At 47.0% G+C, this 18,903-nt stretch overlaps 1 protein-coding gene across 1 annotated transcript in view; it reads left to right on the top strand.

Moving 5' to 3' along the window:
• Positions 1-18,903, top strand: part of gpr158a (G protein-coupled receptor 158a) — a 1,113,215-nt gene that overhangs the window by 898,884 nt on the left and 195,428 nt on the right. Inside the window, exon 6 of the mRNA XM_072508450.1 lies at positions 10,796-10,905. Coding sequence (XP_072364551.1) covers positions 10,796-10,905 — 110 coding nt within the window. The remainder of the gene's footprint in view (positions 1-10,795; positions 10,906-18,903) is intronic.

Genomic DNA, 18,903 nt, shown 5'->3' with positions numbered 1-18,903 from the left:
TGATGGCACTGTCAGCTCTTTACAGTTTTCCTCCACTCCATCAGAATGAACATGTTGGAGATTTTGGAGAAGACACCTTTGGATGTTCACTCGCATGCTTGGCTCTTGAAGCCGCTCAATGTTGATCTTTTTTCTGAGTTGTTCCTACATCTTCATCTGGTGGGGTTTGTTGGATACAGAGAACGGATGAGCTGGTGGTCTGTCCAGCTGTCCTCTGCACTGGCCATCGCTTTGGTGATGAGGGCATCCTTTTGGTCTCGAGATTGGATCATGTGCCAGTGCTTTGAACGTGGATATCTCCAGGAAGTCTTGAACTCATTCATGATTGTATATGTTTTTATCATTATCCATGAGGGTGCGAACAGTCCAGGTTCAGTAGCTGTTTGACATAACCTTAAATGCTACCATTATAGCATTATTAATGCTTGACTGCTTTCTACACCCTATCATTAACAAGGGGCTGTAAGTTCACGGTTTGAATGAGAGCTCAAAAGAGGTTATTAATGGGAAAGCTGATTTTAATACGAGGTTATGAATACAAATGTTAGGGATTAAGTAATTCAGGGGATTTACATATACTGAATGAGTTGTCATGAATTAGAGTTTTTTTTCTTTATACAGTGAACTCTGCAAGAGATATTTAGATCTTTATTCAGAACTTTATTTTATTTCATCTCTGCATGGTTCCTGAGGTTTGTCTATGGTGGATACGGAACGAGTTGTCATGAAGGCTGCAAGGACAAAGGGTGGTGGGTGGAGGTCATGAGTTGACATGAGTGGGCAGGGGGAGTGGATCAGGGGTGTGAGTGTTAAGGGTAGAACTGAATTTTTAAGAAGCCTTAAGTCCCAGAGAATCGAGGTGGGCTTTTTATACAGTCCGCCTCAGCACTTCGCAGCCCCGTGTCTATCTTCAATTGACATCGAGGTTGGCTGGTCTAATTCCACTCTTCACCCCTCTGGAGTGAATTTTCTGTCATTTGGGGCACTTTTTCCCAAAGCATGGACGGCCTACCTTGGAAGCAAAAATCCAGGTCAATAAATCAGGGGCGAGATTCTCCGACCCCCCGCCAGGTCGGAGAATCGCCGGGGGCTGGCGTGAATCCCGCCCCCGCCGGTTGGCGAAGTCTCCGGCACCAGATATTCGGCGGGGGTGGGAATCGCGGCACGCCGGTTGGCGGGCTCCCCCGCTCGATTCTCCGGCCCGAATGGGCCGAAGTCTCGCCGCTAAAATGTCTGTCCCGCCGGCGTAAATTAAACCACCTACCTTACCGGCGGGACAAGGCGGCGCGGGCGGGCTCCGGGGTCCTGGGGGGGGCGGGGCAATCTGGCCCCGGGGGGTGCCCCCACGGTGGCCTGGCCTGCAATCGGGGCCCACCGAACCGCGGGCGGGCCTGTGCCATGGGGGCACTCTTGCCCTTCCACCTCTACCACGGTCTCCACCATGGCAGAGGCAGAAGAGACTCCCTCCACTGCGCATGCATGGGAAGCTGTCAGCGGCCGCTGACGCTCCCGCGCATGCGCTGCCCGGAGATGTCATTTCCGCGCCAGCTGGCGGGGCACCAAAGGCCTTTCCCGCCAGCTGGCGGGGCGGAAATTCGTCCAGTGCCGACCTAGCCCCTCAAGATTGGGGCTCGGCACCAAAGATGCGGAGGATTCCGCACCTTTGGGGCGGCGCGATGCCCGTCTGATTTGCGCCGTTTTGGGCGCCAGTCGGCGGACATCGCGCCGTTTCCGGAGGATTTCGCCCCAGGATAGTAAAGTTAGATTTTCTTGAGTTAAAAGAAATGTCAGAATTGAACCTTTGGACCCCAGAAGTGATGATCATGTCCTGAAATATCTACACTAAGCTTCTGATAAAATACTGTTGAAGGGAATCATTCTAGGTGTCTTAGTACAAGCAGCTAATAATCCAAACAAATTAAAAATGATGGCCGGGATTCCCCAACCCCCTGCCGGGTCGGAGAATCCCCGGGGGGAGGCACGCATCCCACCCCACCGCCCCAACACCCGCTGCTGTATTCTCCGGTGCCGTCTTTTGGGCGGCGTCGGGATTCCCACCACGCCGGTCGGGGGCCGTTGATAGCGTCCGACCCGCGATTCTCCAGGCCCCGATGGGCCGAGCGTCCGTCCATTTTTGGCCAGTCCCGCCGGCGTGAATTACTCACCTCACGCACAGCAGGACCTGGCAGGTGAGCATGCGGGGACGGCCCTCGAGGAGGGGGGGGGGGGGGGGGGGGATCGGGGCCCACCGATTTGCGGGCGGGCTTGTTCCATGGGGGGACTTCTTTCTTCCGGCCCCGGCCCCTGTAGGGATCCGACATATTTCCCGGGGGCCGGCACGGAGAAGAGAACCCCCTGCGCTTGCGTGAAAATACACCGGCCGGTCTGCGCATGCATGGAATCACGGCGGCTGTTCCACGCATGCGCGAGATCAGGCCGGCCATTCTGCGCATGTGTAAACTCGTGCCGGCCCTTCGCCGCCAGCTGGAGCGGTGCCAACCCCTCCGTCATCCACCTAGTCCCCGAAAATGCAGAGAATTCCGCACTTCCGGGGCTGTTGACGCCGGAATGGTTGGCGCCGGTTTTGCCGCCAGCGTGGGGACTTAGTCCCCAGAAGGGAGAATCCAGCCCGATATTCCTGGTTTAAGGACACACATCTAGATGGTATACATCATCAATTGGCAAAGCCGGGAGCTGTGCCACCTCCTTAGTGAAGCTCAGACCTAGAATACGTGTTCATCCCTTTTTGAAGCCTGAAATATTTTTCAATTAAGTCAGGGGCTGATGATGATGCCTGGAAAACACCTTTGTAGAAGTTTCACAATGGATGGCATCTGCCTACTGGTGTTAGTGCCAGTGTATGCTTTATGGAGACAACTGTTTCAATGTTGGATATTCAGGAGGATCAGGAACAAATGATGCAAAATTTAAATTGAATCTAATTAATTTCAAATAGACGCGGCAGGAGAGGTCTTAGACTATTCTGGTTTTCTATAAGATCATCCATTCTCTTCCAAAAAGTTGATGATGCCTAAATTTGGTGAGCCAAATTCTTATGGCTTGATTTTCCGTGCAGCCCGCGATGTGTTTTGCAGCAACTCTCTGTTGGCCAGCGGTGGGATCTTCTGGCCCCGCTGTTGTCAACAGGGTTTCCCGTTGAATGCACCCATCCGGGAAACGCACAGTGGGGGTGTGCCATCAGCGGGATGAAAAATCCCGCCAGTGTGACCATCCAGAAAGGTTCGGCCATAGGATTATATTTACACTACCAATCTTACATCAAGATTTAAATGGTAGGGTAAATATATGCCCAGTTCTTTGACAAGTTCTTTTACTCTACGATTACAAAATTAACTATGATTTTAGGTGATTTCTCAATATAATTTATTATTTATATGTGAGTTTTTAGACAAAGGAGCAGTAGCTTACAATATTGTGGCTGAAAGTTTATTCACACTGCAATTGAACAGTCCATAGTTGAATGTAATCAGCCAGTTGCCTTTATGGTCTCCGTGCTCTTCTTCCTGTTGACCGCATCGGCTGGCACCGATCATTCTTGGACTCAGGGGTTTCATAACTTCAGTGGGACATGCTGGGATGTTCCTTTTGAGCGAGACAGATGCTGGGTTAGTCGAGTCACACCTGCTTAGAAACATTGCCCACTTCCTTCTCCAGTGATATTTTTTGCAGTTTTTTATCCCCCACAGTTCTCAATCCTTTGTACATGGGAATAGATACCCAGAAGCATCAACCAAGTCAGACATGACACTTTTGCTTATTATAGTTTCATCCTGTGGCAAATACATTGTGCTGATCACCAGGTAGGTTGACTGAGTGTCTACACAGACTGTACTGCTGACAGAATATCTTCACCTCTCAAGTCAGGCCTCATTGGCTGGATCCTTTTGATCAAACATGTCCAGTTTTGATCGGCCGGGTAATGCTCCCAAGCCTTGGCCAACCAAATTTGATTGAGGCTGCAAAGCTGCAAAACCATTGACAGAATTAACCCTTTGGTGTTAAATTTAAAAGAACTCTGAACAAAACTACAAACTAACAATTTGGTAATTACTTTAAAATGATAGGAAGCAAAACTAGACTCTGATCAGGGAACAAAATGGTTAGTAGTGGATCAGCCACCCATTGTATGCCTGGTCAATCCAATGGACTCCTGCCCCTTTTGGACCCTCATTGTAGTTGAACTTTACCCCAGAGTTAGCAGCACTTTAGCTTAAATGAGTATGCAAATAATATGGGCTAATTGGCTATGTCACAGTAATTCAGCCTTAATTATTTGTTCATTATAAATTTGTAGTTGAGATCGGTGTCTGAGATTGATATAAATTGGCAAAATTAATTTAAGATTAGATCCTCAGACATCTGGGGTGGGATTCTGTGATCTTGAGGCTAAGTGTTGATGCCATCGGAAACGGCATCGCTCAAGCTGCTGATCCCGGCATCAAAATGGGCACCGCAGGATTTGCGCATGCGCAGTGGCACCGGCAGCAACGCACGCATGCGCAGTGGCTTCCTAGCACAGGACTACAAGGGCCGGCGCGGAAGAAAGGAGGCCGCTAGCCAGAGAGGCCAACCCGCCAATCGGTGAGCCCCGATTGTGGGCCAGGCCACATCGGAAGCCCCCCCCCCCCCCCCCCAGGTCATACACCCCCTCCCCCCCACAGGCCACCCCCTGACCTTTCCACGCCGAGTTCCCGCCGGCTGAGAGCAGGTGTGGACGGCGCCGGCGGGACTCGGCTATTTTACGATGGCCGCTCGGCCCATCCCGGGCCGAGAATTGGCGGGCCGGCCGCGTAGAGCGCCCTCGACCAGCGCCACTCCAACCACGCTGGCACCAATGGCGCTGATTCTCCGCTCTGCGGAGAATCGCGTGCCAGTGTCGGGTGGCGTGGCACGATTTGCGCCGGTCGTGGGGATTCTCGGGCCCGGCCCCGGGCTGAAAGAATCCCACCCCTGAGGTTAATACCATTTGACCACCAGTTTGTTGAATAGATTGAAATCCATCTGCTTGTCGAGAACAATAATTTATACACCCTCATGGGCTGGTGTGGATTGAATTTATTGTCTCACCTTCTTTTGGAAAATGCTGTTATCCTTCTGATGAATCTCTGTCTCAATAGGGAAAATGCATTCTTTCTGGGTTCCCAATCCCTAGATAAATTCACATCAACTCTAGTAGCTGTATCCAGACCACTGGACCTACATTCAACTTCCCAAAGGGAAGCGTGCTCACCTAAGTGATAAATCCAAGAACCTATATGTGTGTATCCGGCTGGTGCAAGGATATCATTTTAACTTTTATAACTTTCCGTTCTGCCGTTGGTATGCATTTTTTGATTTTACTGAGATACCCTTCTACATGTATGAGACAAAGAACTCCTGCACTTTCTGCTGCAAAGACTACTACAAAAACTAATAACTGAATGGAGAATAAAGAGTTTAACGTCAAAATGACTGTCTTAAAACATCTTTTATTTCCAAAGATTTCTGTTGATCAATCTGAGTGACAGGAGCCCAGTGTGGTCACCATATTTGAAATAGGGTATAATTGCATTAGAAGCAGTTTAGAGAATGCTCACTATCGTGTGAATTAACAAATTTGTCATCACCAGGTCGGGCAAGACGTGGCCATACGATCACGTCCTTATCTTATTAAAAAAGATTGAACAGGTTGGGCCTATGCCTGTTGTAATTTAGAAGAATGAGATGTGATCTTATTGAAACACATAAGATCCTGAGGGAACTTGACAGGGTAGATACTGGAAGGATGTGTCCTCTTGTGGGGGAAATTAAAACTAGGAGACACAGCTTAAGAATAAGGAGCAAGATTCCCTGGCCTCCCCGTGATGTCTTTCTTGGCAGCTGCTGGTCCAGCTGCTGGATCGACCTCACATCATCGGGAACATTGCGGCGGGGGTGCTCCATTGGCGGGACCGGAAGATCCCATCGGCATGAACAGCAGAAGATCTCGCTCCAGGGGTCTCCCTTTTAAGAAGTTAGAGATTTATTTTCACTGAGAGTCAGTAGTATGTGGACTTTCCTTCCCCAGAAAGCAATGGAGGCTGAATCATTGAATTTATTCGAGGCTGAGTTAGACAGATTTTTGATAGACAAGTCCAGAGTTATGGAGGGCAGACAGGAACGTGGAGTTGAGACCGCAATCAGATCAAACATGATCTTATCAAATGGTGCAACAGGCCCGAACGGCTGAGAGGCCAACTCCTTCCATGCCCGGGGGCAGCACAGTGGCGCAGTGGCCAGCACTGCTGTCTCACGACGCCGATGTCCCGGGTTCGATCCCGTCCCCGGGTCACTGTCCATGTGGAGTTTGCACATTCTCCCTGTGTTTGCATGGGTTTCACCCCCACAACCCAAAGATGTGCAGGGTAGGTGGATTGGCCACACTAAATTGCCCCTTAATTGGAAAAAATGAATTGGGTACTCTAAATTTATTTTTAAAAAACTCATTCTATGTCCTATGTTCCTATGTACTTGATATCAAAAGGGAATTAGCCCTTTGAACATGTGTCACTTACCAGTGCCCTGTATAGCTGCAGTAAAACATCTCTACTTTTATATTTCATTCCCCTTGTTTAAACCTTCATTCCATTCACAAAACTTAACCCTGTTAGTGCCTCTAGTGATTCTTAAACTAATGAAGCACTGGCACCCAGACATGCTGGTTACTTGTTTTTTTCCTGGCTTCTTAGGCCTTTGCTCATGAATGTTCTCACCCCGGTGCAGATAAGAGAGAACATAAGAACATAAGAACTAGGAGCAGGAGTAGGCCATCTCGCCCCTCGAGCCTGCTCCGCCATTCGATGAGATCATGGCTAATCTTTTGTGGACTCAGCTCCACATTCCGGCCTGAACACCATAACCTTTAATCCCTTTATTCTTCATAAAACTATCTTTCTTTATCTTAAAAACATTTCATGAAAGAGCCTCAACTGCTTCACTGGGCAAGGAATTCCATAGATTCATAACCCTTTGGGTGAAGATGTTCCTCCTAAACTCAGTCCTAAATCTATTTCCCCTTATTTTGAGGCTATGCCCCCTAGTTCTGCTTTCACCCGCCAGTGGAAACAACCTGCCCGCATCTATCCCACCTATTCCCTTCATAATTTTATATGTTTCTATAAGATCCCCCCTCATCCTTCTAAATTCCAATGAGTACAGTCCCAGTCTACTCAACCTCTCCTCGTAATCAATCCCTTCAGCTCTGGGATTAACCTAGTGAATCTCCTCTGCACATCCTCCAGTGCCAATATGTCCTTTCTCAGGTCAGGAGCCCAAAACTGAACACAATACTCCAGGTGTGGCCTCACTAACACCTTATACAATTGCAGCATAACCTCCCTAGTCTTAAACTCCATCCCTCTAGCAATGAAGGACAAAATTCCATTTGCCTTCTTAATCACCTGTAAGCCAACTTTTTGCGACTCATGCACTAGCACCCCCAGGTCTCTCTGCACAGCAGCATGTTTTAATATTTTATCATTTAAATAATAATCCCTTTTGCTGTTATTTCTACCAAAATGGATAACCACACACCTGTCAACATTGTATTCCATCTGCCAGAACCTATCCCATTCACTTAACCTATCCAAATCCCTCTGCAGACTTCCAGTATCCTCTGCAATTTTTGCTTTACCACTCATATTAGTGTTGTCTGCAAACCTGGGCACATTGCCCTTGGTCCCCAACTCCAAATCATCTATGTAAATTGTGAACAATTGTGGGTTCAACACTGATCCCTGAGGGACACCACTAGCTACTGATTGCCAACCAGAGAAACACCCATTAATCCCCACTCTTTGCTTTCTATTAATTAACCAATCCTCTATCCATGCTACTACTTTCCCCTTAATGCCATGCATCTTTATCTTATGCAGCAACCTTTTGTGTGACACCTTGTCAAAGGCTTTCTGGAAATCCAGATATACCACATCCATTGGCTTCCCATTATCTACCGCACTGGTAATGTCCTCAAAAAATTCCACTAAATTAGTTAGGCACGACCTGCCCTTTATGAACCCATGCTGCGTCTGCCCAATGGGACAATTTCCATCCAGATGCCTCGCTATTTCTTCCTTGTTGATAGATTCCAGCATCTTCCCTACTACCGAAGTTAAGCTCACTGGCTTATAATTACCCGCTTTCTGCCAACCTCCTTTTTTAAACAGTGGTGTCACGTTTGCTAATTTCCAATCTGCCGGGACCACCCTAGAGTCTAGTGAATTTTGGTAAATTATCACTAGTGCATTTGCAATTTCCCTAGCCATCTCTTTTAGCACTCTGGGATGCATTCCACCAGGGCCAGGAGACTTGTCTACCTTTGGCCCCATTAGCTTGCCCATCACTACCTCATTAGTGATAACAATCCTCTTAAGGTCCTCACCTGTCATAGCCTCATTTCTATCCATCACCGGCATGTTATTTGTGTCTTCCACTGTGAAAACCGACCCAAAAAGCCTGTTCAGTTCCTCAGCCATTTCCTCATCTCCCATTATTAAATCTCCCTTCTCATCCTCTGAAGGACCAATATTTACCTTAGCCACTCTTTTTTGTTTTGTATATTTGTAGAAACTTTTACTACCTGTTTTTGTATTCTGAGCAAGTTTACTCTCATAATCTATTTTACTCTTCTTTATAGCTTTTTTAGTAGCTTTCTGTTGCCCCCTAAAGATTTCCCAGTACTATAGTCTCCCACTGATCTTTGCCACTTTGTATGCTTTTTCCTTCAATTTGATACTCTCCCTGATTTCCTTCGATATCCACGGTCGATTTTCCCTCTTTCTACCGTCCTTCCTTTTTGTTGGTATAAACCTTTTCTGAACACTGTGAAAAATCGCTTGGAAGGTTCTCCACTGTTCCTCAACTGTTTCACCATAAAGTCTTTGGTCCCAGTCTACCTTAGCTAGTTCTTCTCTCATCCCATTGTAATCTCCTTTGTTTAAGCACAAAACACCTTTTCCCCTTTTAATGAGAGATGCCCAGATCTGTGGTCTTGATGGTTCATTTTATAGTTTTTGGGAAGGAAGGCTCTGTTTGTACAAGTTTCTGGTTGAGCTTCGTTTCCTTCTCAGCATTCACTCTGACTACTGACCCTCCCATTTGAGGCAATTCATCAGGCATTTCTCCAACAGAGGTATTGTGGAGCAAGGCCAAGGTGGGGTGCTGTTGGGAGTTGAAGATTTTTTATCATGCCTCAAGAGATGTATTTGAATATTCTACACTTAATTCCTTATTTGACACAATTTAGTCACAAACTGTGTTTCCTGCAGTTCAAATAGTTCAAATGCAGGCATGCTTCAGCGTAAATGTAAATATTCCGTCAAATAAGTCACAGTGGAGTATTTTTTTCATATGAATTCAGTATTGGATGGGACAAGGTATTTTTATACTACAAGCTACTTCTTGCAGTGAATTGTTTGCCATAAGCCTATAATGTGCAGGAGCAGGTTTAGCACAGTGGGCTAAACAGCTGGCTTATAATGCAGAACAAGGCAGCAGCGCGGGTTCAATTCCCGTACCAGCCTCCCCGAACAGGCGTCGGATTGTGGCGACCAGCGGCATTTCACAGTAACTTCATTGAAGCCTACTTGTGACAATAAGCGATTATTATTATTATGTAAAATAAAAGATTCCCGTATTGTTTTATTAGGACATGACCACTCACATTTGTATCCAACAGAACAGGTTCTATGTCTTTGTCCCATTCCGTAGCTTTGCTATGATCTGATTCATAGATAGATAAACTGTTCTGATTAAACCTGATCAATAACATTCATTGACAAATGTGTTCATGCTATGCTTTCAACTCCACCACAAATGTTTCTTTTTCTGTCACAAAGTTTTCTGAATTATTTGTAATTGCAATCACTGTCAAAGAGCTAAAATTAAATTAACAACATCTCCTCACTTTCAAATATACTGAACTTTCCAGCTCTTTAATCACTGCAATCATTAAACTTTGGGCAACTTTGGCTAATCTATTCTATTTACAAACAAGCTTTTGGACTACTGGCTTACAAAATACTCGTTAGGAAACCTATGTCTGGTAGTTCAACTAACAGAACATGAAATATATTTGTGTGCTCATTACATGTTTCCTTCTAATTTTATGAAATGATATTTCTTGAAAATGTAGAATTTTGTTTATATTTACGTATATCTTGACAAGCGAACACCAAAATAATGCTCAAAATTTTGAAGAAAAGGAGAGTTCTGTCTTAAAGGTATGCAATTCAACAAAATTCAAAGGTGTCTCCTTTAACAAAGAACAAAGAACAAAGAAAAGTACAGCACAGGAACAGGCCCTTCGGCCCTCCAAACCTGTGCCGACCATGCTGCCCGTCTAAACTAAAATCTTTTAAACTTCAGGGGTCTGTATCCCTCTATTCCCATCCTATTTAACAAACAGAGCGATGTTCGTCATAGGAACAATGGTATACAATAATTGAGTACACTGCCCTTTTATCCCTGGGTTTGATGTTTGGCTTATAGGCTGTGATAGATCAAAAACAGCCTAAACCCAGGTCATAATGGAAAGGGGTCACCAAACATTCCCATCCAGCGAAGCCACTGGTTTGCATAATATTTAAAGGAACGTTTTTAATGCGATAAAGAGGGCTCAGAATCAAGAAAGATTTACTTTTCATTTTTCCCTGTACCAACTTGACCCTAAAATACTTTACGTGGACACTGCACGCTCCAAGTGTTACCTTCTCCCCAAACAGACACCAAAATAATTGCCTTTGTTTTCTTCCTGCAGGTTGTTATACTGTACTTTGAGCCAAGTATATTCAGATGTATTCTGCTTCGATGGGTGCGTCTTCTAGGCTTTGCGATTGTTTATGGAACTGTAATTCTCAAGCTGTACAGGTACCGTCTCCGTTATCTCACATCCTTCTTCACAGCTGCCCTTTCTGTGCTGCCTAGTGCTCTGCAGATTAGTATGCAGGTTAAGAACTCGCAGTGTGTCAACAGCTTAACCCTTGCTAAGAGGCATGGTAGCACAGTGGCTATCACTGTTGCTTCACAGCACCAGGGTCCCAGATTCAATTCCCGGCTTGGGTCACTGTCTGCACGTTCTCCCCATGTCTGCGTGGTTTTCCCCTGGGTTTCCTCCGGTTTCCTCCCACAAGCCCCGAAAGACGTGCTGTTAGGTAATTTGGACATTCTGTATTCTCCCTCCGTGTACCCGAAAAGGCACCACAATGTGGCGACGAGGGACTTTTCATGGTGACTTCATTGCAGTGTTAATTTAAGCCTACTTGTGACAATGAAGATTATTATTATTATTAAAGATGAAAACACTGTTTGTTAAGGAGCAAAACTGCCATGCATTATATGCTCTTTCCATTGGCATAACCCTGCTGCAAAACATCACTAACCAGAAGGATATTGGGGAAAGTTTCCCTTGTGCAGCCCAAGATTTTCCTCTCAATAATGTCAAGGAAATTATGGGTTAGATGTGGGCAAATTCATGCTATGTTTTTGTCACAGGTGAGGCTCTGCACCCAGGAGTTTAGCATTTTGTAATGAACAGTACGACATACAGATTTTAAAAATTATTTAGCATGCTCTGGGAATGCCGGTTAATCAAAATGTCAGTAACCGGGAGTTCTATTGCTCTGTACACAAGGCAAGTTGTGGCTCTGTCTTGAGGGGAGAGGAGAAACTGTCAAGGGCCTCAACACAGCAAGATATCACGTTAAAAACACTGCAAATGGAGACCAAACCGACACCACAAGTGACACCTCCAGAACAGATTTTAATAAAATTGAGCCGGTAGTTCACTGACAGTTGCTTCAAGCATGCTTTGTGTGTGTACTATGAGGAGAGATTGGGTCGACCAGGCGGGCATGCACTGGAGTTTAGGAGAATGAAAAGGAATCTCATTGAAACATAAAAAATTCTGCAGGGCGGGACAAACTGGATGGAGGGATGATGCTTCCTCTGGCTGAAGGGTATAGAACAAAGGGTCACAGTCTCAGGATATTGGGTATGTCATTTAGGACTGAGATGATGAGAAAATTCTTCACTCAGAGGGTGGTGAACCTGTTAGAATTCTCTACCACAGAAAGCTTCGGAGGACAAATCACTGAATATATTTTAGGAGGAAATAAATAGATTTCTAGACTGTAAAGGCATCAAACTCCACCCTAACAATTGGAATCAGCCTTCTCGTTACCCACCCCCTCCAACCACCTTAAGCAGAGCATGAATTTGACTCCTATTTCTGGCAGTAGGAAGGTTATTTAAATAAGAACAATCGTAAATTCTATGTGTATAATTTTGAATTTGGACATCAGATAAGCTGCCACATTATTATACCCCCAATGGAGGTCCCGGGATCAGGACAATATGATTTCCAATGATCTCCCGGGGTATAAAGTGCCTCTTTAAGTGAGCGGGGCTTCTCCTTAACAGGGAGAGCCCCAACTCACATAAAACACCCAGCCTGGTTGCAGGTCAGGGAAGGAGACCCTCAGGGGATGGGGGAGTTTGGATTTGTATCGTAATAAACCTTGTTCGTTAATTTTTATCTTTCGTCTATATGTCTTGCTTACTGCGGATTTAACACGAGTATACATTGCACAAGTTTCATTTTCATTGACTTCAATGCATGTTAAAATCGGAAAAGATTTGCAAGAAGTGGCAATGTTGATATTAACTGATATTAACATTAATGACCCAATTAGAATTAACTCCTCTGACATTTCATTAATGGAAGAAAATCAAATCTGCACTAGGTTATTCATTTTACAGTTCCTAAATGTCATTCCCCTGAAAGGAGAAATTACTGACATCCCAATATGTGGAATAGTTTGCAGTGCAACATATTTCTTCTTTTCAAAAAAAGCATCTTGATTTTCTTACAGTGGGGTTTGGCTCTCAAGGTGGATTGGGTTCCGAGGGGGATGACTATAACCTCTGATGGAGACTGAATGAAGAGACTAGCTTCGGAAAGGGTCAGTGATGAGATCTGAGGCTGAAAGTCAGCAGTTTTTACAGCAGGAAAACAAAGTGGTCATAAACCACAGGAGCAGGTTCTGGCAATGATGGTTAATGCAGACAATTGAGGTTGTACTGCACATTTTGTGGATAAATATAGTTACACATTGTGAATATTTATAAATGAAGCTATAAAATGCTTTGCATTTTTATGCTGGTTGTATTGCTGTTCTAAGAAATCCAGTGCATTACAATCAGAACTAAATACATATCCATAGTTATAATTAATGGACCCTTTACATTGATTTTCTTGTGCCTTATATAAAAGATCGTTCCTATTAACGAACAGGTACTCTTATATATAACCTGAGAGACCGGGCTTGTTGTTTAACTGGGACTCAGATCAGATGGACTGGGATCTTGTAAGAAATTTGTTAAATCCTTGTCTGTTTCATGTTCCTCTTTTTAATTCCTGTCCTATGTAACATTACAGACTTTTGATTTGGAACCCCTACACCCTGCCCACTGCAAGATGCTATGTGGACTGATGAGGCAAATCCCTTTGTTTCAGTATGCTCCGTGGCATAGTCCGTGATGTCATTTTGATGGACTTGACTAGCAACCAATGAGTTCCATTGTAATCCCGGGGCTCAGCAGTTCCTCGGTGTGAATTGGTGCTTTTTTCTGAAATGTCCTGCTGGGTTATTCTCTGTGTGGTTTGGAGCCGCAGAGCTAAGCAGAATCCTTTTTGAATCTCTCTTCCAGAAGAGAGGAATTCTCTCTCAAATCCTAGCTGGAACTCACTTCCAATAAACAGAGCAGTTAGTGAGTACTCAAAGCCTGAAGATAGATGTGATGAACGGTTACTGTATTACTGTACCCTTATCATCATGTAAGGTGATGTCCCCTTTAAGACTGGGCTTGGAACCCTGGGGGACTCCGCCTCCGTCTCCGCCCACCTGGGAGTCGTATATAAGGGTCCGCCTTGTGGGTGGCACCAAGTTAGCACCTGTCTCGGCACCAGGCTAGTTCTTAGTTTATTAAAGCCTTCTTTACCGTTTACTCTCTAAACATCGTTATTGAGGGCACAACAATAGAGTTGCGGAAGGGGAAGGTGTTGGTGAGTCTACTGAAGCTGACCACATATCAAAAACTGTGGATCTTCTGAGGGCAAGGCTCAGCTCAACACAAGTTGAAGTGTGTTCCCAGAGGGGATCCCACAGCCTGAGAATCTGTCCTGAGCGGTCCAGCTTGAAGATCCAAACCAACTAACGTTTCAATACCTCATATTCTAAAGATATCAACATCTACAAAGACCTCAACACCAGCAGCAAAGATCTTCCAATCTCTCATACACTTTTAATCCCTGTTATTTTCAATCGTTTCCCTACCACTTACAAATTGTTTGTCTTGTGTGTATCTGGGTAGAGGGTGGGATGGAGTTTTGGGAATAGTTAAACTAGTAGACCATTGTTCCATTATTTCCATTATATGTTCACCTTTTACTCTTGTTATAAATAAACAGTTTGTTAATGTTTTACTAATAAATCTGTTGCCTGTAATTCATTGGAGTAGTCAAGGGTTAAAGATCTCAGGAAAATACACAAATTATTGGTTTAATCACTTATGCTGGAACTCTGTGGGGCTAGTACTGACTGTGCACTCACCCAGGGTGCCGTAACAATCTTTTTGGAGGCAGGATGTGGCGAGTGGCAGGTCTACCACACATGACTTGATAAAAACATATTGAGGCGACTTAAAGGAGGGAGAATGGAATTTTCTCATAGGCATCCAGGTTCTCACAGATAGTGGGGGAGATTTAACAGGCTGTAAATGGCATCCCAGTACCAGACCAGAGGCCTGAGGCCCTCCTTGTTTGTTTGGATGCAGGACCATCTGCGGGCCATCCTGTAGAGAGGTTTTTCCCACTCCCATCCTCCCAGAGTTGTTTTTTTTAAATCTATAAAAGTCAAATTTTGATTTACATTTAATAAAGTGGAGAAAGGTGCCTCCATTTTGAAGCACTCTCTCGCTTACTTACACTCTATTGCAGCCTGATGCTGTTTTCAACCTAGAACACCTCTGATTGTCTCTTCACACCCCCACCCCAGCTTCGAGAGTCTGTTGTCCTTAATTGGATGGAAAGCCACCTAACCATTCAATTTGCTGCCCGTGTGAAAATCAGGGCCTTGGACTGCTAATCGGGGTGGGGGAGGGAGAGGGGGGGGAGGGAATGCAGTGGGAGGGGACCCTCAAACAGTCCCAACTTTTCTTTCCATCCTGCGAAGAGAAAATCCTGACTATGAAGTTTACATGGTGAACAGTGACCCATTTATGTTATTAATAAATTAATTGGAACAATACCTTGTACTGTCGTGGACTTTACAAATAAGCAACAATCTGACAAACCATGGGGCGGGATTCTCCCACCGGGCGGCTGCGTGCCGACGCTGGAGTAAAAACGGGAGTTTTACTCCGGCGTCGGCACCCGTTCCGGGACCCCATTCTGCGGCCCACAGGGGGCTAGAATGGCGCTGGAGTGGCCTCCACCGCTCCAGCTGCCGAACCCGGCCTGAACCCGGGCGCCGCGGGGTCCGCGCATGTGCAGTTGGGCCAGCGCCAACTAGCGCATGCGCAGTGGCCTTGTTCCCCGCGGTGACCCCAACGCCAAATGGCGCAGGGCTACAGGAGACTGCGCAGAGGAAAGGAGACCGGGAGGCAGAGAGGCCGGCCCGCCGATCGGTGGGCGCTGATCGCGGGCAAGGCCACTACGGAGGCCCCCCCTGGGGTCTGAACCCCCTTCCTCCGCACAGGTTGCCCCCGGACCCTTCAACGCCGAGGTCCTGCCGGCTCAGAGGATATTAGAACGGCGCCGGTGGGACTCGGCTTTTTGTTGACGGCCATCCTGCACGGAGAGTCGGCGCCTGCGACGCCGGCAATGGCGCCGCGTCCCGGCATCAGGGGAGCGTGGCGCGATTCGCACGACACCAATTCTCCGACCCGGCGGGGGGGTTCAGAGAATTCCACCCCATAGGCCTCAGACCACTAACTAATTATTGATAACACCAGGTTAAAGTCCAACAGGTTTGTTTCGATGTCACTAGCTGTCGGAGCGCTGTTCCTTCCTCAGGCGAATGAAGAGGTATGTTCCAGAAACACATATATAGACAAATTCAAAGATGCCAAACAATGCTTGGAATGCGACCATTAGCAGGTGATTAAATCTTTACAGATCCAGAGATGGGGTAACCCCAGGTTAAAGAGGTGTGAATTGTGTCAAGCCAGGACAGTTGGTAGGATTTTGCAGGCCAGATGGTGGGGGATGAATGTAATGCGACATGAATCCCAGGTCCCGGTTGAGGCCGCATTCATGTGTGTCTAACACGTAAGAATTTCACGTTGGGTGAGGCAGTGAAAAATCTGCGTCTGAAATATGTGTCTTAAACTTAAATAAAGGCAATATAAATGTATGAAGTCAGAGTTGGTTAAAATGAGTTGGAATAGATTAAAAGATAAGATATTAGATAAGCAGTGGGAGACAGTGAAGGAAACACTCCTGGGACAACCTCATATCCCTCATCAGGAAAAAAGTAAGCATGCCAGTGTCAACTTGGTCAAACAAAGCTTTGTAAAAAAATATTTCTTTATTCTCCTTTTTTCCATTTTCTCCCAAATTTACACCCAACAATAAACAATAATCAGTAATAAATAACAATCAGTAACAAATATGTCAATCCCCATGTAGCACCATCGATAACACACGAGGCGAGACGTAGAGAAACTCAATCGAGGCTTTATTGAGCAGACTTGTTCCCCAGCAGTTCAGGTACAGAATGCAGCTGCTGGGAGAAACCGGGTTCTCATACCCCGCTTTTCTGGGTGGAGCCCAGTATGCGGCAGATCCAATCAGGACCCAGTATCTGTCCACCAATAGCCCCTCGGCATCATGGTGTACCGTATTACCCCTAATACATACCACCACATTCACCCCTTGTTAAAAAAGAACCCGGCGGGGTGGTGGATGGTATGGTGGTAGGGGTTTACAGGATCGGTATGGTGCCTTAACCATTTAACTATGTACAACAATGCCGCTTTTACTGGGCCACTGAATGATTTACATCTTAACCGATTCACAGCATTAACTATATACAACAATGCCGCTTTTACTGGCCACTGAATTATTTACATCTTTAACCGATTTGATGAGTCGAGAGGGTGCCCTGGTCGCCCTTTCCGATCGTCTCAGCCCGGGTGGTGGTGGTGGTGCTGGCTCGGGTCCGGTCGACCCTGGGAGCATCGCGCTGTCCCTCCCTGTTTCCTTACTCCTGGGCGGGCCTGGGAGGAGAACCGGTCTCCCCGGGATGGGGGTGGGCTGTGGGGTGCACCGGCGGGAGTGAGGGGGTGGTGATTGGTGTTGGGGGTGTGGGGAACTCCGGCGGGCGCCAGGTCCCGCAGAGAGACCGTGTCCTGTCGGCCGTCTGGGTACGCCACGTAGGCGTACTGCGGGTTTGCGTGGAGGAGATGTACCTTTTCCACCAGCGGGTCTGATTTGTGCGCCCGCACATGTTTCCGGAGCAGGATGGGTCCCGGGGCTGCCAGCCAGGTCGGAAGTGACGTTCCAGAGGCGGATTTCCTAGGGAAGACAAGGAGGCGCTCGTGAGGCGTTTGGTTAGTGGTGGTGCACAGCAGGGACCGGATAGAGTGAAGGGCATCCGGGAGGACTTCCTGCCAGCGGGAAGTTGGGAGACTTCTAGACCGTAGGGCCAGTAGGATAGTCTTCCAGACCGTTCCGTTCTCCCTCTCTACCTGCCCGTTCCCCCGGGGGTTGTAGCTGGTCGTCCTGCTCGAGGCTACGCCCTTGCTGAGCAGGAATTCACGCAGTTCATCACTCATGAAGGAGGACCCCCTATCGCTGTGGATGTAGGCGGGGAAACCGAACAGGGTAAAGATGGTACAGAGGGCTTTAATGACCGTGGCCGCGGTCATGCCGGGGCAGGGGATGGCGAAGGGGAAACGGGAGTATTCGTCAACGACGTTAAGAAAGTACGTGTTGCGATCGGTGGAGGGAAGGGGGCCTTTGAAATCCAAACTGAGGAGTTCAAAGGGACGGGAAGCCTTTATCAGGTGCGCTCTATCTGGCCTGAAAAAATGCGTTTGCATTCTGCGCAGATTTGGCAGTCCCTGGAGACTGTTCGGACGTCCTCGACGGAGTACGGGAGGTTGCGGGCCTTTATGAAGTGGTCGAAACGAGTGACCCCCGGGTGGCAGAGGTCCTCGTCGAGGGCTTGGAGACGGTCCACTTGTGCGTTGGCACATGTGCCAACGAGATAGGGCATCGGATGGCTCGTTCAGCTTTCCGGGACGGTACAAGATCTCGGAATTGTAGGTGGAGAGTTCGATCCTCCACCGCAGGATCTTGTCGTTTTTTATCTTGCCCCGCTGAGCATTATCGAACATGAAGGCTACCGACCGTTGGTCAGTGAGGAGAGTGAATCTCCTACCGGCCAGGTAATGCCTCCAATGTTGCACAGCTTCCACTATGGCTTGGGCCTCCTTTTCTACTGAGGAGTGGCAAATTTCTGAAGCGTGGAGGGTCCGGGAGAAATAAGCCACGGGTCTGCCCGCTTGGTTGAGAGTGGCCGCCAGAGCTACGTCGAATGCATCGCTCTCGACTTGGAAGGGGAGGGACTCGTCGATGGCGCGCATCGTGGCCTTTGCGATATCCGCTTTGATGCGGCTGAAGGTCTGGCGGGCCTCTGTCGACAGGGGAAAAGTAGTGGACTGGATTAGTGGGCGGGCCTTGTCTGCGTATTGGGGAACCCATTGGGCGTAATAAGAAAAGAAGCCCAGGCAGCGTTTCAGGGCTTTGGCACAGTGGGGGAGAGGGAACTCCATGAGGGGGCGCATGCGTTCAGGATCGGG

Source organism: Scyliorhinus torazame, chromosome 6, assembly GCF_047496885.1.
Source record: "Scyliorhinus torazame isolate Kashiwa2021f chromosome 6, sScyTor2.1, whole genome shotgun sequence".
NCBI lineage: Eukaryota > Metazoa > Chordata > Chondrichthyes > Carcharhiniformes > Scyliorhinidae > Scyliorhinus > Scyliorhinus torazame.
The sequence above is the reverse complement of the archived record's forward strand: the minus strand, read 5'-3'. Positions and strand labels throughout refer to the sequence as shown.